This window comes from Scomber scombrus, chromosome 2 (genome assembly GCF_963691925.1).
Source record: "Scomber scombrus chromosome 2, fScoSco1.1, whole genome shotgun sequence".
In the NCBI taxonomy this organism is placed as follows: Eukaryota; Metazoa; Chordata; class Actinopteri; order Scombriformes; family Scombridae; genus Scomber; species Scomber scombrus.
The window spans coordinates 12,582,413-12,602,396 of record NC_084971.1 but is presented as its reverse complement, the minus strand read 5'-3'; the positions used below and the strand labels follow the sequence as shown (position 1 = coordinate 12,602,396).

The 19,984-nt window shown below is 40.5% G+C and overlaps 2 protein-coding genes and 1 pseudogene across 3 annotated transcripts; 1 reads left to right on the top strand and 2 right to left on the bottom strand.

The window, feature by feature from the left end:
• Positions 1 to 265: 265 nt before the first annotated feature.
• LOC133995208 (non-structural maintenance of chromosomes element 1 homolog) lies at positions 266 to 13,411 on the bottom strand. Its single transcript, XM_062434543.1, has 7 exons — positions 13,281 to 13,411; positions 3,510 to 3,641; positions 3,016 to 3,128; positions 1,945 to 2,091; positions 1,350 to 1,466; positions 777 to 903; positions 266 to 480 (listed from the first exon to the last, which is right to left on the bottom strand). The coding sequence occupies exons 2-7, from the start codon at positions 3,625 to 3,627 to the stop codon at positions 446 to 448; spliced, it is 657 nt and encodes a 218-aa protein (XP_062290527.1). The 5' UTR covers positions 3,628 to 3,641; positions 13,281 to 13,411; the 3' UTR covers positions 266 to 445.
• Positions 13,361 to 19,911, bottom strand: LOC133995196 (non-structural maintenance of chromosomes element 1 homolog). 2 transcript variants are annotated; one of them, XM_062434532.1, is made up of 9 exons: positions 19,773 to 19,911; positions 18,905 to 19,036; positions 18,401 to 18,522; positions 18,190 to 18,267; positions 17,189 to 17,335; positions 16,577 to 16,693; positions 16,006 to 16,132; positions 15,641 to 15,690; positions 13,361 to 13,443 (listed from the first exon to the last, which is right to left on the bottom strand). In XM_062434532.1, exons 2-8 carry the CDS (start codon positions 19,020 to 19,022, stop codon positions 15,656 to 15,658), a joined length of 744 nt encoding a protein of 247 aa, XP_062290516.1. In that variant the 5' UTR covers positions 19,023 to 19,036; positions 19,773 to 19,911; the 3' UTR covers positions 13,361 to 13,443; positions 15,641 to 15,655. The 2 variants fall into 2 exon arrangements, with proteins under 2 accessions (XP_062290516.1, XP_062290507.1); XM_062434523.1 differs by lacking the exon at positions 13,361 to 13,443 and having other exon boundaries at positions 15,235 to 15,690.
• On the top strand, positions 14,067 to 15,193 carry LOC133995179 (trace amine-associated receptor 13c-like; annotated as a pseudogene).
• Positions 19,912 to 19,984: the final 73 nt, after the last annotated feature.

The window sequence follows — 19,984 nt, the reverse complement described above, 5'->3', positions numbered from 1 at the left end:
GTGCCCCATGTAATAGCTTCAGCGTCTTTTTATGGGCATTCTATAGTATAAACTATTAGTGATTGAAAGAGAAAATTATCATTACAATTTGTAAGAATGAAAACAGTTGTAGCCCCTGTGTATACCAGTTTTACTTAAACAATTGACCTTTTGCATACAGCCATTTCTTTAAAAAAAGAAAAAAAAGAAAATCAACACAGTATGTTGTATATCTGCAATTCTGAACGTAAATGGGCTTGAACAGACTTTCAGAGAAAAAAGGTTCCAGACATTTTCACACATTCTCATTAATTATGAGTTTGAAAAAAAAAAAAAACACATTCTCATTAATTCTTGTTAAAATAATGATTAAAAAAAATCCACCTTAACTGATTAATTACAAACTTTTGTGAAAATTATACTTAACAACTTCAACAAAGAAAAAACACACTTGGTACTGAAGTCCTCATCTTCTGGACTGAGATCTGGGCAGTCTGATTTCTGTAATGAACAGATTCAATAAAATGTGAACTATAACAAGCTTGTTTTCTTGTTCTTGTCACTTGTCAATCATACATGATACGGAGGCAATGTTCAAATCTTGTTTCATGTACTTATCTTACACGAATCAGACCATTTCAGTGGTATATCAATATACTGAAAACTGCACATGCATCATTTTCTTGCAAAGCAAAATCTCTTATACATCAGTAAGAAGGATTTTTAAGTGTCTCTGTGTAATTACTGTAGGTGTAATATGTTTAGAATATGTGCATGTATAAATAAACAATACATACCAGGGATTTCATGAGGCCAAAATTCATCACATGCTGGACACCGTGGCTCTGATCTTCCTTTGAAATATCTGGCCACACATGGGTTGTGTATTTTTATGCCACATATCGGATTCTCACATATTTGGCACTAAAAAATAAGAATCAGATCAGAGTAATACTGTGATGAACTCATTTAAAATAGATGTCTTTTTCACACATTAGCTGGATAAAAGCTAAACGTATATTCACCTAATACAAAACCAATGTAACTGCAAGTTTAACACAGCTGCAGCTTAAAAATCTTGTCTAAAATTTTTATCACATGCTTATCTCAAAATTATAATAGCTTCAAATAGTAAAATGATTTAATCTATTTAATTAAAAAATCTGGTTTCAGATTCATAACCAAAAACACAGCCTTTAAATTACGGAATTATATGGGATACTGTCCTTGAGGTACAATACTTCTCACCGGTAAGACATGGATTTACTGCTTTATAATCATGATCATTTAAATGACAGCACTTTATTTCATTCCGGTATTTGTCTGAGGGGTTCAAGAGTGACATTACAGAGTTGATAATCAACATTTACCTGGAAAGCAATGTAGTGACAGATGTGGCAGACTTTGACCTGGTCTTGATACATTGTGCGGATGTACGACTCCATCTCAATGATACATCTGGTGGACAAGTTGTATTCACCCCGTTTCTATATGAACCAACAGAAATCAATAGCAAACAAATAAATCAACAATGTGGGGGCCAGATGTGGTCGAGCATATTTCGTTTGATCAGGAAACATATGAAAGTCTGTTTTGAAATATGAATCTAGACTTTGTAGCAATTTTATTATGATTAATTTTGCTGAACAATTTCTATTATTCCTTCTCAATAATGGCTCAAACAGCACATTTAGAGTTTGTGAATGTGACTTTTATTTTTGTTATTCACTAATATTTTGCAGCATCCACCTGACCAAGTCACACAATGTTTTTCTGCTGCAGTGACCTACATTTCCAATGGTGATCAGTACTTAACCCTTTAACTGCTGATGGTGCATATGTTTGGTTATGTGCTTAAATACCTCTTACATCTTAGAGATATTTGTGTGCTTGCATTCAGCAGAAATTGGAGCAGAGAGCACATCACCAAAAAGTTTAAATCCTGGTTGAGATGCTGAATTTTACCTCACAGAGCCACTTGTCATGCACGAATCGGTTCAAGAGATGCTCTGTCTCACTCTTCTTCAGCTTTTTAGACATCATGGTGTCAGCACTATTCAGAATGTCCGTGGAGGAAGCTGTGCCAGTTTCAGAGCTTACGATCAGGTCCACCTAAATCAGACCAACTAATATTATATCATAACCAGAATTTCTAAGAGGAAATATAGGTTTTAACGCAGCTCAGCCTCTCTGATTACTTTAGATACATGGGTCAATGACGTATAAGGATTTAGAACAACTCAATTGTAGAATAATAAAAAACAAGCATATCTAATGCAGTAGTTCAAACATTCAGAATGTTGTGTAACTGAAGATCCATATTATACATTTGAAATTTAGTGATTTTAGTGGGGGTTTTTCAAGATTAATTGGCACTGGCCTTAAAAAGAGGCATGTGGTGCGACCATGATTCATCTTGAAATAAATCAATTTACTTAACACGCTTCACATCTTTTTTTACAAGTTTTCAGTAATATAAAGTGTTTGGAAACAAAGTATTTGAATTTTTTTTTTAAATTTTTGTAAATGATGATCTTTTATTTAGAAAAGATATTTCAAGATGAATCATGGTCGCACCAAATGACTTTTTTTTCAGGCCAGTGCCAATTAATCTTGAAATACCCCCACTAAAATCACTTTCAAATTGTAATATGAATTGTCAGGTACACAACATTCTGAATGTTTGAACTACTGCATTAGATATGCTTGTTTTTTTATTCTAAAATTGAGTTGTTGAAAATCCTTATACGTCATTGACCCACATGCCATTGTTACTCCAGTGAATCATTATTTTTGATTGACTCTTACACCACTGAAAATCCGTCTGATGTGGTAATCCATTAGTAATTTAGTAAATTTAGAACATAATATAATATAAAATAGTTTTACTTCTGCTCATATGTATTTGTGACAATAAGCAAAGCAACTGAAGATGAAAGAAAGTGATAAGGAATGATCAATTTGAAAATAAAAAGAGTTGATCCTGCTAAAAGAGGACAACACTGACCACACAGGTACGCAGTAAACATCACTAACCAGAGCGTAGTGCTGCTCGCCACTGTCTTCAGACATTCCTTTTCTTATCTGCATGAATATGGGCTGCAGCTTTGAGTTGATGGTATCAATGAATTCGTCCATTTTATCAGGGACTGCAAGAAAAAGACAGATTGTTAGTTTAAGGAACAGGCTGAATAATTTGTATGTGATGTTTATTCTTCTGTTTTCACCACTTGTTTTAAGTTATTCATTATGATGACAATTTCTACCATGTTTGCAATTTAAAAAAGAAATCATAATGTCAATTATTAGGCTCTAAAAATGAAATTATTCCCAGAATCAAGACATTTAAAAACACAAAAAACATTTTGTTGAACTGAAGGGGCAGTGCTACTCTTGTGATTCAAGGACCTATGAGAAATAGGCCTTGTCCTGTTATGAATCCAGTCTCCTGATACCGGGGTGCTCTGTGAGTTCTTCTGTATTAATGAGATCAGTGACTGTCTATGTGTACAGGATCTAAAATGACTTACTGTTGTGTGTTTCACAGCAGCGCTGATACAGCGTCCTTGCCCCTTGTTCGTCAATAATGCCATTGACCATCATATTATGAAGGAATCTTCTATGGCTGTCTTCCATCTGTCGTGACATGGCTCCAGACTGACCTAAACACACAGAACAAACTTCAGCTTCAACGACTACATGAATAAATGGTTCTTTAAGTAAAGCAATGTTTAATGAAAAGGATGAACACCTGTTATAATAAACTATAGCTGATTACGGCATTCAAACACGCTGCTGGGTGTCCAATAAGAGACAGAGCGATGGACTTGAAATTCAAACCTTAATAGTCAAGCATCTTCACGAAATGCAGTACAAACACGTACATGCTAGTAATTTCCAAAGTACAACAATAAATTATCACTCTGAATTAAAAATAAAAAACATTGCTGAATATGCATAATATACACGCATAAAATGCACCCTTATGCTTATGAATATGCACACAACTACAGACCATATATGCAGATCAAAGTTAAGGCACTATAATAGAAAAGAAAGTGCAAAACAGGAACTCTCAATCACCCTCTAAAGCTGAGCTCATTAACTGCGCATGTGTGGATGCATTGTGGAGGAAAAGTTTAGACATCTCGATAAACAGTGAACAAACAGTGTGACATGACACAGCATCATGGGAATTGACTTTGTAGTGCTACAGTACAAACACTTCACTTAACAGAAACATATGCGCAGCAATTACCAGCCGTGTTTACATATCATGTTAGCAAGCAAAGTATGGATATGATTAACATTACTGGGTTTCAACAAAGCGAACATCGACAACAAGCTAGCAACAACAGCTAATCCTGTATTTTACACAATAAATGGCAACAGTTGAACACTCACAGTTTTTATGCACGCACAACCCGTTGGGATATTTCCAGCAACCGACACAATAACGTTTCCGTAATTGCTAAGTTGTCTCCTGTTTCCAGTGGTGGGCCGTCAGGGCCAGCAGGACCTTCTCTGCTGGCCCTGTAACCAATAAAATGAAAGGTGTATAAAATGTCTTTCTTGAGTATTTAGTTATCACTTTCAATAGTGTAATATTCACAAAATTACTTATAGTTTTGTTGAGGCTGAACTGGAATTTCCTACATCAAAAAATTCACTTAAACACCTCACCGTGATTTCAGCTGGTGGGGGCCAGCACTACAGATACTGCTAGCCTTTTGTTGAAAGACCACACATCTGATTCATAATAAGCATCAGTGACAGAATCATCAGCCAATCAAATTTTGACGTTCAATAACAGTACGCCGTCTGGGCCCAGCAACGTGTCCTGGGCTACCCCCAAGGTTTGTCATCAATTTCCTACGTAGCTTGAGTGAAAAAAAAAAGGCTGCCGCTGTCGCTGCTGAACCAGAACTTGTTGCCAGTCTACTGAAAACGCATTTTTCAAGGCGTCCTTGAAATAAGTTAAAAACGCCCAAACTGGATTCACTAACAGGCCAGCAGCAAAGGTTTTGTGCACCATTTCAAAGATTGCAACTACAAGCGCTATGAGTGGTTAACAGCTAGCACCGAGCTCAACAAGCTATTTTGTTGGCCATGTTTACTTTTTAATACAAGTAAAGAGACATGGAATGATTCTGGCTTTGACAGTCTGAACAGCTTCACCAAGGCAGCTCTTAAACACCAAGGGTCCGAGCGCCATATGATGTCAGTAGTACACTTGAAAACATTTGGTGAATGTCAGGTGGATTTGCAGCTGGATGAACAGAGGAAGCGGGAGATCAGCGTCCACAATGAGACATCCTGAAGCGCCTTATTGACTGTGTCATCTTTCTGGGACAACAAGAATTGTCTTTCAGGGGACACGATGAATCCAGAGATTCACTGAATAGAGGCAATTACATGGAGTTATTAACGCTGTTAGCTGAGCCTGATGCCGACTTGCGGCATCATCTTGCCACAGCCACAGTATTTACAGGAACTTCAGGAAAAATTCAAAATGATCTAATAAATGCAGTGGCCGAGCTGTTAAATGATCAAATCAAAGAAGAGATTAAAAAAACTACGTTTGTGGCGGTTATGGTCCAGATTTTTAAAGTTTGAGGACATTACAGGCAAAAAAAGAGCACATGATCTTGCAGGGTTGGTTCTGGATTTGCTTCAGAGTTACAACTGTAAATCAAAATTAGTGGCTCAGTGCTACGATGTAGCGGATGTCATGGCATCGGGGCTAAACGGAGTACAGAATCGCGTAAAAGACACAGTTCCCCAGGCCTTATTCGTGCATTGTTATGCACTCACTTTGAATCTAGTGATGTCACAGGGAGCATCAAAAATTAAAGAGTGCAAGATATTTTTTGCAAATCTTGGTGGATTATCTGCGTTTTTCACTCGTTCTCCAAAACGCACCAAATTACTGGATGAGTTTTGTCAAAGACGGCTGCCACGCGTCACGCCGGTGAGGTGGAATTTTAATACCAGGCTGGTGTGCACTGTCCACGAAAAAAGAGCTGAGCTGGTTGACCTTTTCCAGCACATCCTTGACCAGGCTGAAGATTTTGACCGGGAAACTGTACACTGTGCGTCTGGACACCTGGCACAGTTAAAAAGTTTCGACTTCTGTTTTTTTCTCTTTTCCTTTACTGGCATTTTCGAGATTGCTGATGTGCTATTTGGGATCCTGCAAAGCAAGACCTTAGACATGCAGTTTTGTCTGGCCAGAATTGCAGATTGTGTTGAAAGGGAGCGAGAAAAATTCAATGAGATTTTTGACAAGACTGCACAGGCTGCGGGACAACCGAGCGCACTATGCAGAAAGACAGATGTGCACGCTCACTACAGACAGCTTCACGCAGCTGTAGTCGACAACATACTCGCACAAATCAGGAATAGATTTGAAGATCACAAAAGACTGATGTTTGTTGGATTGCTGGATTCCGCGCAGTTTCAAAAATTCAAGCTCACATTTCCAGAGGCAGAGCTTGGGAGTCTGATGGAGAGCTATGGCACAGAGTTTGACCTGAACAGACTCAAAGTTGAGCTCAAAGTAATGTATAACATGCACTCACATGCCTGATCCTTACAATCACAGTGTCGACGGCCTCTGTGGAGCACTCGTTTTCGGCTCTCAAACGGATAAAAACCTACGCAAGGAACACAACTGGACAAATAAGACTTGGCATCTCTCTCCATTGAGAAAGACCTGCTCAATCAACTGAAGCAAAAAGGAAAACTACATGAGGATCTTATCGAACGCTTTCTCAAGAAAGACAGACGCATGGACTTTATTTACAAGTGACGGGTGAGTGCTGTACTATTTGTGTTATTTTAGAGTGACGTGATGTGCACAGTGACACAAGTGTATTACTTAATCGATCCATGTCGGAAATGTACTCATTTAACCCACCCTAATCTAGCCTACTGTTGTAATTGTTGATCAGCTGTCGTGTTGTAAAGAACTTGTGTGTGGCATAATGTGCGCATTATTAGAATATGGCTGCGTTGGCTGTAACAGAAACGTGTAAGATGTGTGTATGTGTTTTACAATTGCTTACTAAAGGCCCTGACTAAACCCCCACGGTACGCCACTGCCTGTTTCTCCGCTCTGAAACCAAACCATGTCCACTTCCGTATCACGAGAGGCTTGACGGAAGCCTTGTCGGCCGTGTACCGGCATTCCCATGGCAACTATTGTACGTATTGTACGTATATACATTGTATGTATGGTATATATATGTAACAGAGTAGATTTGTGCTTGGTAAATTATGGCAAAAAAGGTGCAACACTGCCATCTATTAGCGCAGTGGTTGGTGTGGGAACTGCACAGAGAAAAGAGGACTTCACTGTGGTAAGATGTCCTCTTGCATGGTCTGGGATAATTAATGATTTTGTTAAAGGTTTCAGATGTTCATATTTCATATTTTGCTGTGTAATGTATTCATTGAGATTTGTGCTAACTGTTTTGAGCACTTACTGTGATTTGTTAAGCCATAAAGCTACTTTTTGGAGACATGTAATGATGCTAAACTAGCTTAAATGCTTACCTCCATTTCATGCGTTGTTCAGATTATCCTGAGGCCGACGATAATTTTCACACGCCATTGCTGTGCTGTATGCTGTGTTGCAGGTAATACGTTGTGCATTTTGTTATCTTACTTTTCATGACGTTTTATTGTATAATTTGTCATTTTGAGCTGCCACTTGTTCAGCTAAAAGGCTAACTCTGAATTTAGTGTATTTTTATACTTACCTCATGGTAAATGTTAAAAGTGTTCTTAAAATCTATTTTATGTCACATAATGGATTATGTGGGGGGTTTTACTTATGTTAGTGGAATAACAATATACACTATACGATCACACTAGGATGTAATTTTTGTTTCTGTTTTATATGAAGAGATTTGTGTATTTTATTTTATTGGTTATTGAGCTGCACAGAGAAAGAGGACTTCACTGTGATTATCCTGAGGCCGACGATCATTTTCACACACCATTGCTGATCTGTATGCTGTGTTGCAGGAGGGAACTGTGTGTAATAAACACTCCATATTCCACTTGGTCGTCATCTGTGGTCTGTAGAAACGACAGTAGTGGGGAACTGCATTTCACTGATAGCTGTAACCCGTCACATTGGTGCCGTGACTCGTTGATCTGGAGTTGGCTCTTCACCCCGACCCGGGACCATCTTACTGGACGGCTTCTACTTTGTGCTGTCAGGTGGAGAGTGTATCAAACAGTGTACAGCATAATTGGGGCACTTTGTTCCTCAACCAGTTTCTTTGTGTTATTATATGCTTTCCTGTTTTGATTGTATTTCATGTAATTTTGTCGAGTGAGTTGTGACAACGATCTACTTACATGGGGATGCTAGTACGCCTCTTACTCGGAGTGTTGGTGGGGGTAGGGGTAGAGGTATGGTGTTGCAGTTCGTCAGTCCTGTTCATGGGGGTGATGGTCACGTGATGGGGGGTGAGCAGGTTCTAGCTGAGGTCTCTTCAGTCAGTGGAGACAGGGTTCCTTCTCAGAGCCACCACACTGAACCTACACCGAGCACACAGGTTACTGCTACACTCACACAGAACCCTATTCCACCTTCACCTGATGTAGTCAGTCAGATGAGTGACATAATTAAACATGTTGGCCAGCAGCTAGCAGATAGCATAATTGTACGCCTCAGCCCGGCACATAGTACACCCACACCAAGCCCCCCACTTGTACATAATGCACCCACCGACATTTTTGCACACGGTCTGGACCTGTCACAAGTCCAGCTAGTGCCTCACAGGAAGGTGAAAGAGCCCCCAACCTTCAAAGGGGATAACACTGACACTGTGGATGTGCACGAGTGGGAAGACCTGATGAAGAATTACATAAAGAGGACAAATATCAGACCAGAGCAACAGGCTGAGGAAATACTCATTCACCTCAGAGGTCGGGCTAAAGATGTTGTGAAGTTTGGAATGAGGAACAGTGGCATTGATGTGACTCTGAACCCAGACGCCATTTATGCTCTCCTCCGTAAACATTTTGCTGCTGTCTCCTGTTCCTCTCTCCCCCTAGCAGACTTTTACACTACCCTGCCAAAGAGTAATGAGGATGCGTATGACTACTGGCTGAGACTCAACCAGGGTGCAGATGTTGCTGCTGACCGCCTCAAGGAACAAGGCAAGGATCTACACTGCCCCAGCTTGGAAATGACATGTATGTTTATCAAGAATTGTCCCTCCAAAGACAATTGATAAGTGGACGGCGGTAGAGGTCCAGGATGTGCTGGATGAGTACCACACTGAGAGGGGTTCAAGGGGTGCTGCTGCTGCTGTGAGCAGGAAACCCAGTGAGAATGTGTATGTGGACAAAGTTGAAATGCTTCATACTGCGACACCCCCACCTGACTCAAAAGACTCTCACACACCCAAGTCGCCAGACTTAGCTGCTCTTGAACGTGTCATTACCATGCTGGAGGAAGTTCTGCTGGAGAGATCTGCTCCTACCCGAGCTAATACCTCCAGACAGCCTAGATCGAAACCCTCCAGGATTGAGGGTCTGAATAACCTACCATGTGCTGTCTGTGGCGATGCAACCCATTCTGCTGTCACTCATTGCCGCGACAAGAAACTCTGCTTCAAATGCTTGTCACCTGATCACTCCAGACGCAGCTGCCCAGTGCAGATGACATCCACCCCATCTGCGCGTTTGGGAAACTAATGGATCTGCATCCAGGGGAGGACGGTGCGGATCCTATTGGTGTCCCTCCCATGAGTGATGTTGAGGATTTTGAGTCAGTCTGTTCCAGCGTGCCCACTAACAAAACTGTCATATTTCAAGGTACACACAGAATTCAGAGGTCAGACAGTTTGTTCTACACCACTGTCACTGCAGCAGGTGTCTCTTTAAAGGCGATGATCGACAGTGGCTCTACAGGATGCACATTGAGTGAACCAGCTGTAGAGCGCCTCCTACAGCATAATCCAGATATGAGACAATGCTCTGCAGATGATGTTGTCATTATTAGATGTGGGCGTCATCAGGTCGTGCCTTCTGCTGCATATGATGTGGAAATAGAAGTGTATGATTGCAAAATGGTTGTCCCCATGTTTGTGGTACCTGGACAGACTGATGACATGATCTTGGGCAGCAGTGCCATAAAGACAATTATCCAAATAATGAGAAAGACTGTCAGCTATTGGCGACTCATGTCTGAACCCAGTAGTGTCACGGATGAAGACTGCTATCACTTCTCTCTCTTCTTTCCAACACAGAGAGGTGACACAGTGCCCGACAAGATTGGCACGCTGACATTGCAACGCTGTGTGACACTACAACCACAAAGTGAACATCTCGTGTGGGGCAAGCTTCCTGCTTCAGCACCTATGTCATCTGTGTGGGGCGATCAATGTCTGCCCATGAAAATCATCAACCCCACCAATGAACCCATTGTGCTGAAGAGGAACACAAAACTGGCGGATGTGTTTCCCTGTGTTGCAGCTGAGGATCTGTCTCAACCTGAACACATCCAAGTTCACTCTCAATCTATGACTGACGTCCGTTTGCCCTACCGCAGAGTGCCACCAAGCCACTATGAGAAGCTGAGAACAGCTCTAAATGAAATGGAAGAAAAAGGCATTATTCGCAAATCCTCCAGCGAGTATGCATCACCACTTGTCCTTGTGTGGAAGAAAAATGGGGATTTGCGCATCTGCACGGATTTCAGATGGCTCAATGCTAGGACTGTCAAGGATGCACACCCACTGCCTCACCAGGCTGATGCTTTCGCTGCACTGGGGGGAAATGTCTTCTTTTCCACGATGGACCTCACCTCCGGTTTTTACAATGTACCTCTGCATGAGGATCACAAAAAGTACACTGTTTTCTGACCCCCGTTTGGCTTGCATGAGTATAACCGGATGCCTCAGGGTCTGTCTAATAGTCCGGCTACATTCATGCGCATGATGCGTTCCATTTTTGGAGATGAGAATTTCACCAGCCTCTTGTGCTACTTGGACGACCTCCTGGTGTGCGGGCCAACTGAACAGATAGCACTTGAGTGCTTGGAGATGGGGTTCTCTCGCTTGAAGAACCATAACCTCAAACTGGCACCAAAAAAATGCCACTTCCTGCAAAGGTCTGTTAAGTTTCTCGGGCATGTCATCTCTGAGTCAGGGGTGCAGACAGACCCTGGAAAGGTGGAAGCCATTAACCAGATACAGGTGTCTGACTTGATGGACAGCGACGGTGTCACCCCTTCACAGAAGAAGATTCGGTCATTCTTGGGGATGGTGCTGTATTATCAGCATTTCATCGAAGATTGTTCTGCTAAGGCCAGGCCCCTTTTCAAGCTCCTCTCAGAACAAAAGACTGGAGGCAAAACCCGGCGTAGGAGGATGCATGTGAAAAAGCACTCTAGTCAAGTGAAGCTTTCGGCAGACGACTGGACGTCCGAGTGTCAGGATGCGTTTGACACTCTGAAACGCAATCTATTACACAGTGTGACCCTAGCCCATCCTGACTTCGAGGAGCCTTTCATTCTTGCTGTGGATGCCTCGTTTGACGGAATTGGAGCTGTTCTTTCTCAACTTCAACATGGTGAGAAAGTTGCAAGGCCTGTCGCCTTCGCTAGCAAAACACTGTCAAAATCCCAGTTGAACTACCCAGCTCACTGACTAGAATTTCTTGCCTTAAAGTGGGCCGTATACAAGTTTTCTCATTGGCTAAAAGGAAAGCATTTTACTGCATGGTCTGACAACAACCCCTTGACCTACATCCTAACGAAGCCCAGATTGGATGCCTGTGAACAGAGGTGGGTGGCGAAACTAGCGGCACATGACTTCGACCTGAAATATGTTCCAGGGCCCAAGAACACTGTTGTTGATGCCTTGAGCCGCGAACCCTTCGTCCGTTCCAGCATAAGCCATTGTCTGGTAAAGGAGCCCTATCTGTCTTTATTGGATGAAATCAATGGGGTTGTGACTGGGACAGTGCAGAACGCCTTTCGACTAACCACTAACTGCCAAGCCATGCAGAGTGCTGTCGACTCCACTGATGGGGATCTTATACCCCTTTTCCACCGAGCTGGAGCCAGAGCTTGTTGGGAGCTAGAGCCTGACTAAGCACCTGCTCTTTGCTTTTCCACCGCCAAAGCTCCAGCCCCGAGCCTCAGAACGGGAGCCAGAGCGAGCACCAAGTCTTTGCTGGTCTAAAGCAAGACCCGATTACGTCAGCGGGCTGGGGGCGTGGTTATGTGAGCAGGACTCAAGAATGAGATAAAGTCATATTTAGGCAGAAATAACCTTTCAGTAACTGTATTTGGCCTCCAATCAATTTTTGGCAGGTGAAAATGCCTTATTTTGTGTTGTAATGGTCCTTTAAAAGAGTTCCAAACTGTCCTGTGAGCTCTAGTGTTTATATTATGAAGCTTATGAATGAGATCAAGTCATATTTAGGCAAAAGTCAGCTTTCAGTAACTGTATTTGGCCTTTAATACATTTTTGGCAGGTGAAAACTTCGTTATTTTATAGGCGTATGTAACCCTCCCATAAATCATGTCTTTTATAGTCTTGTCTCCAAATAGTAGGCATAAACAATAATATTAGATATAAAACACATCCCAACATAGGAATCAAATACTACGTAGGGCCCAGATCAGATAAAAAAACAACGCTGAGTCACGAGGATCATTGCAACAGTGATAATTTCTTTACTGAACACACACCTATAAATCACATTCATTATAGTCTAATTTATAATTGCGGACGTACAGTTGTATGTAAATGCATATTATGACCGTTTTAGCGCTACCGCTCAACGGACTGCTGTGCGTGCTCCCGCGGCCAGAAATCAGATTCTGGCAGACGATCACTTTTTGGCGCGACACCGTTCCTGTATTTCTATGTAGGCTTGCAAACACATGAACAGCACTTGCATCGCGGCCGCAATTTCCTCCATCTTCGTCGTCTTCTCCTCCTTCTTTGTTGTCTTTTGTTTTCTTCTTCTCCTTCTTTGTTTTCTTCTTCTGCTTCTTCTTCTTCTTCTTCTTCTTCTTCGTTTCCGGCGGGCTAGATGCCTTGCGGCATGTTGCTGCCTCTCACTGGTGAATCATGGAAGTGCTTCAAAGGTGCACGCTGGCTACGTTATACAGTGACGTAATCGCGTGGCTCCTTGCCGGTGGAAAAACAACAGGTTCGTAGGAGTTGCTCGGGTTAACACCAACTGAGCACTCGCTGTAGCACCAGCTCCCAGCAAGCTCTAGCTCCAGCTCAGTGGAAAAGGGGTATTAGTGAAGTACAAGATACCTGTTTGCTGTCTGGACGTGCTATTGGTGCTGAAGAGGTGTCAGCCATCTTGGACGCCCATCGCACTGGTGGTGTCTCCCGTCTGTCCGGTGCTAGCCCATTCTCACTGCAGTTGCCTGATGAAGACCCATCCATCATCCTCCCACACAGTCAGTTGCACAATCTGCAGAAAGAATTTAATAAACTTAAAAATAAAAACTATGGTACATTAATAAATCAATATATTGTTTTAAAACAAATTAGGTTCTAATTAAGTCTGTATCAGAGACTCAAGGAAGAGCAGAGCCTCTCCCCAGTCAGTTGCACAGATTTGGTAATGGTTTGGACTAACAGTGGCTGACCTGTTTAAAGCAGGGACAACGCCCACTGCCACCTCTGGTTCATCCGGATAATTAATAATAACTCCTGGTGGCTCATCATACCTTTAATGTAGACAACCTTCCTTGTACATCATTTATTTATATGTAATATTTCCATAACTACAGACGACCAATAGACTTGCCAGTCCTCCAATGTAACTGCAGAACCCAAACAGTACATCTGTGAAATGTAGTTGTAGTAGTTAAGACTAGTATCTCCTCTCCTCTACTGTAAGAAAGTTGCACAGTTCAGAGTAAACTTCTCAATCACAGGAAATCAATATGTTGCATCATGTAATGATTAAAAGGGAGGAGGGAAAAGAGTAAGGGGGGAGTTGAGGAAGAGGGAAGAGGAGAAACGGAATAGGCTGAAACTATAGGGAGGAGGGAGAAGTATGATGGAATAGATTAGAAACAAGCGAGCAAAGGGAGGAAACCGTGATGAAAAGGATGACTGGGGAGTTGAAAAGCAGGGAGTGCAGTCAGATATAAATAAGTTGTGAAATGTTTCATAATATCAGAGTGCCGCTTGAGCCTGAGGTTCAGATCATCATCTCTCCTCTGGGTGATGGACAGTCTGGAGGCAGCAGCAGAGCTCTGCTACCCTCAGCTCCTAAACTTGTCCTGCAGAGGCCTGATGCGTCCTCACTCTGAGGCTGTCACCCTCTACATGCTGCTCTCCTCCATTGCTGTGCTCACTGTGGTTCTTAACCTGCTGGTTATCATCTCCATCCCCCACTTCAGACAGCTTCACAGCCCCACCAACCTGCTCCTCCTCTCCCTGATCTCCTTGTTGGGCTGCTATTGATGCCGGTTGAAACTGTTCGTTTCATAGAAACATGCTGGTTGCTGGGTGATCTCATGTGTGCTCTGTCTTACATTATCGGCTTCACGCTCACCTCAACCTCGGTGGGAAACATTGTGCTTATATGTATTGATCGTTATGTTGCTATTTGTTACCCTCTGCAGTACCCCAACAAAATCACTCGCAGCAGAATTGAGGTGTCTGTATGTCTGTGTTGGGCCTGTTCACTTCTCTATAATGGGCTGATTTTAAAGGACCGTCTTAGGCAGCCAGACAGGCATAACTCCCGCTATGGAGAGTGTTTGGTTGTGATTACCTATGTCTCTGGAGCTGTCGACCTTGTGTTCACTTTTATCGGCCCCTGCACTGTTATCCTACTACTGTACATGAGAGTGTTTGTTGTGGCGGTGTCTCAGGCTCGTGCCATGCAGTCTCATATTACAGGTGTTGTTAACAGCACCGTAAGAGTCACTGCAAAGAAATCAGAGAAAGAAGCAGCCAGGACTCTGGGTATTATCATATTTGTGTTTCTGCTGTGTTTCTGTCCATATTATTATCCTTCGCTCACAGGACAGGACATCTCAAATGACGCCTGATCTTGGGCTATTGTGTCATGGTTATTGTTTTTTAATTCTTGTTTGAACCCACTGATTTATGCTTTTTTCTACCCGTGGTTTAGAAAAGCTATCAAGTTCATTGTCACCCTGAAGATACTTGAGCGAGACTCCTCTCAGGCACAAATACTTTAATGTCACTAAACAAACACAACATTCTAAAATATACATGACTGGTATCAAATAAAACTGACTATGCTTAACAAAATTAAACTTCCGTTGATCATGTTTTACATTGTTATCATTTTATTTGTGCCCCATGTAATAGCTTCAGCGTCTTTTTATGGGCATTCTATAGTATAAACTATTAGTGATTGAAAGAGAAAATTATCATTACAATTTGTAAGAATGAAAACAGTTGTAGCCCCTGTGTATACCAGTTTTACTTAAACAGTTGACCTTTTGCATACAGCCATTTCTTTAAAAAAAGAAAAAAAAGAAAATCAACACAGTATGTTGTATATCTGCAATTCTGAACGTAGATGGGCGTTAATAATGATTTAAAAAAAATCCACCTTAACTGATTAATTACAAACTTTTGTGAAAATTATACTTAACAACTTCAACAAAGAAAAAACACACTTGGTACTGAAGTCCTCATCTTCTGGACTGAGATCTGGGCAGTCTGATTTCTGTAATGAACAGATTCAATAAAATGTGAACTATAACAAGCTTGTTTTCTTGTTCTTGTCACTTGTCAATCATACATGATACGGAGGAATATTTTTATAAATGAGGCAATGTTCAAATCTTGTTTCATGTACTTATCTTACACGAATCAGACCATTTCAGTGGTATATCAATATACTGAAAATTGCACATGCATCATTTTCTTGCAAAGCAAAATCTCTTATACATCAGTAAGAAGGATTTTTAAGTGTCTCTGTGTAATTACTGTAGGTGTAATATGTTTAGAATATGTGCATGTATAAATAAACAATACATACCAGGGATTTCATGAGGCCAAAATTCATCACATGCTGGACACCGTGGCTCTGATCTTCCTTTGAAATATCTGGCCACACATGGGTTGTGTATTTTTATGCCACATATCGGATTCTCACATATTTGGCACTAAAAAATAAGAATCAGATCAGAGTAATACTGTGATGAACTCATTTAAAATAGATGTCTTTTTCACACATTAGCTGGATAAAAGCTAAACGTATATTCACCTAATACAAAACCAATGTAACTGCAAGTTTAACACAGCTGCAGCTTAAAAATCTTGTCTAAAATTTTTATCACATGCTTATCTCAAAATTATAATAGCTTCAAATAGTAAAATGATTTAATCTATTTAATTAAAAAATCTGGTTTCAGATTCATAACCAAAAACAGCCTTTAAATTACGGAATTATATGGGATACTGTCCTTGAGGTACAATACTTCTCACCGGTAAGACATGGATTTACTGCTTTATAATCATGATCATTTAAATGACAGCACTTTATTTCATTCCGGTATTTGTCTGAGGGGTTCAAGAGTGACATTACAGAGTTGATAATCAACATTTACCTGGAAAGCAATGTAGTGACAGATGTGGCAGACTTTGACCTGGTCTTGATACATTGTGCGGATGTACGACTCCATCTCAATGATACATCTGGTGGACAAGTTGTATTCACCCCGTTTCTATATGAACCAACAGAAATCAATAGCAAATAAATAAATCAACAATGTGGGGGCCAGATGTGGTCGAGCATATTTCGTTTGATCAGGAAACATATGAAAGTCTGTTTTGAAATATGAATCTAGACTTTGTAGCAATTTTATTATGATTAATTTTGCTGAACAATTTCTATTATTCCTTCTCAATAATGGCTCAAACAGCACATTTAGAGTTTGTGAATGTGACTTTTATTTTTGTTATTTACTAATATTTTGCAGCATCCACCTGACCAAGTCACACAATGTTTTTCTGCTGCAGTGACCTACATTTCCAATGGTGATCAGTACTTAAGCCTATTTAATACAGTACCCTTGAACTGCTGATGGTGCATATGTTTGGTTATGTGCTTAAATACCTCTTACATCTTAGAGACATTTATGTGCTTGCATTCAGCAGAAATTGAAGCAGAGAGCACATCACCAAAAAGTTTAAATCCTGGTTGAGATGCAGAATTTTACCTCACAGAGCCACTTGTCATGCACGAATCGGTTCAAGAGATGCTCTGTCTCACTCTTCTTCAGCTTTTTGGACGTCATGGTGTCAGCGCTATTCAGAATGTCCGTGGAGGAAGCCGTGCCAGTTTCAGAGCTTACGATCAGGTCCACCTAAATCAGACCAACTAATATTAATCATAACACACAATTTCTAAAAGGAAATATAGGTTTTAACGCAGCTCAGCCTCTCTGATTACTTTTGATACATGCCATTGTTACTTCAGTGAATCATTATTTTGATTGACTCTTACACCACTGAAAATCCATCTGATGTGGTAATCCATTAGTAATTTAGTAAATTTAGAACATAATATAATATAAAATAGTTTTACTTCTGCTCATATATATTTGTGACAATAAGCAAAGCAACTGAAGATGAAAGAAAGTGATAAGGAATGATCAATTTGAAAATAAAAAGAGTATATCCTGCTAAAAGAGGACAACACTGATTTTTTCTTCAATGGAAGAAGAGGACTTAATACTAAATAAAACTGCTACTGGTGACTTGTAAAGAGTCCTCAACTCAGAAATTGATGAAAAAAGAAATATCAAGTGTTGACAGATGGACTGACCTAGTTTAAAATATTTGTGCAATGTAGGGAATTATTTACAACTGAATAACTGGATACATTTGTTAAAAACTGGACAAAACTGATTATTTTGATTTCATTTTTAGACTTTTTTGAAGTGTGCATCAAATATTTCATGCTTTCTATTTTCCTCACATTTAAAAGGTCTTTGTGTTCAGATGGTATTGTCCAGTAACTTTGGTGGCATTGTATTGGCATGTGTATATTAGAAGGAACTAAATATTAGAAACACTTCATGATAAAATTCAATACATGACCACAATCTAAAGCCTCAAAAATAGAGTTCAATCAAAAGCTCTGACACAGTTTTCTAAAATAATTTGGACAAAATTGTCCACAAAATCTTGATTTGTAGGATATTCTAATTTAACTCACTGCTTTCCTGAAGAGCTCCAGTTCATTGTCCGCATAATTTGACGACATTCTGGTGACATCAGTCTCAGCCATATTGACCTAGACAGAATTAAAGTGAAACTGTAATTAATAATATCTCCTGGTGGCTCATCATACCTTTAATGCAATTGTACCTCAATCACTAAGTAGGACATCAATTTGACCACACAGGTACGCAGTAAACATCACTAACCAGAGCGTAGTGCTGCTCGCCACTGTCTTCAGACATTCCTTTTCTTATCTGCATGAATATGGGCTGCAGCTTTGAGTTGATGGTATCAATGAATTCGTCCATTTTATCAGGGACATGCTGCACTGCAAGAAAAAGACAGATTGTTAGTTTAAGGAAGAGGCTGAATAATTTGTATGTGATGTTTATTCTTCTGTTTTCACCACTTGTTTTAAGTTATTCATTATGATGACAATTTCTACCGTCTTTGCCATTTAAAAAAGAAATCATAATGTCAATTATTAGGCTCTAAAAATGAAATTATTCCCAGAATCAAGACATTTAAAAACACAAAAAACATTTTGTTGAACTGAAGGGGCAGTGCTACTATTGTGATTCAAGGACCTATGAGAAATAGGCCTTGTCCTGTTATGAATCCAGTCTCCTGATACCGGGGTGCTCTGTGAGTTCTTCTGTATTAATAAGAATCAGTGACTGTCTATGTGTACAGGATCTGAAATGACTTACTCTTGTGTGTTTCACAGCAGCGCTGATACAGCGTCCTCGCCCCTTGTTCGTCAATAATGCCATTGACCATCATATTTTGAAGGAATCTTCTATGGCTGTCTTCCATCTGTCGTGACATGGCTCCAGACTGACCTAAACACACAGAACAAACTTCAGCTTCTACGACTACATGAAGAAATGGTTCTTTAAGTAAAGCAATGTTTAATGAAAAGGATGAACACCTGTTATAATAAACTATAGCTGATTACGGCATTCAAACACGCGGCTGGGTGTCCAATAAGAGACAGAGCGATGGACTTGAAATTCAAACCTTAATAGTCAAGCATCTTCACGAAATGCAGTACAAACACGTACACGCTAGTAATTTCCAAAGTACAATAGCCTATCATTCTGAATTAAAAATAAAAAACATTGCTGAATATGCATAATATACACGCATAAAATGCACCCTTATGCTTATGAATATGCACATAACTACAGACCATATATGCAGATCAAAGTTAAGGCACTATAATAGAAAAGAAAGTGCAAAACAGGAACTCTCAATCACCCTCTAAAGCTGAGCTCATTGACTGCGCATGCGTGGATGCATTGTGGAGGAAAAGTTTAGACATCTCGATAAAAGTGAATAAACAGTGCGATATGACACAGCATCACGGGAATTGACTTTGTAGTGCTACAGGACAAACACTTGACAGAAACATATGTGCAGCAATTACCAGCCGTGTTTACATATCATGTTAGCAAGCAAAGTATTATGGATATGATTAACATTACTGGGTTTCAACAGAGCTAACATCGACAACAAGCTAGCAACAACAGCTAATCCTGTATTTTACATAATAAATGGCAACAGTTGAACACTCACAGTTTTTATGCACGCACAACCCGTTGGGATATTTCCAGCAACCGACACAATAACGCTTCCGTAATTGCTAAGTTGTCTCCTGTTTCTCCGTGGCCACGATAAATGCCTCTTTCGTTGTTGCAAGCTTACCGCTCTGAAACCAAACCACGTCCACTTCCGTATCACGAGAGGCTCGACGGAAGCCTTAACGGCCGCGTACCGGCATTCCCACG

Coding starts and splice junctions, on each gene's coding strand:
- LOC133995196 (XM_062434532.1), bottom strand. CDS start 19,022: ATGTCACGACAGATGGAAGACAGCCATAGAAGATTCCTTCAAAATATG. Junction 18,268..18,400: donor GCGAGCAGCACTACGCTCTG/GTTAGTGATGTT, acceptor AATTCTGTCTAG/GTCAATATGGCTGAGACTGA. Junction 17,336..18,189: donor TGGAGCTCTTCAGGAAAGCA/GTGAGTTAAATT, acceptor GGTCTGATTTAG/GTGGACCTGATCGTAAGCTC.
- LOC133995208 (XM_062434543.1), bottom strand. CDS start 3,627: ATGTCACGACAGATGGAAGACAGCCATAGAAGATTCCTTCATAATATG. Junction 2,092..3,015: donor GCGAGCAGCACTACGCTCTG/GTTAGTGATGTT, acceptor GGTCTGATTTAG/GTGGACCTGATCGTAAGCTC. Junction 481..776: donor TTGGCCTCATGAAATCCCTG/GTATGTATTGTT, acceptor TGTTCATTACAG/AAATCAGACTGCCCAGATCT.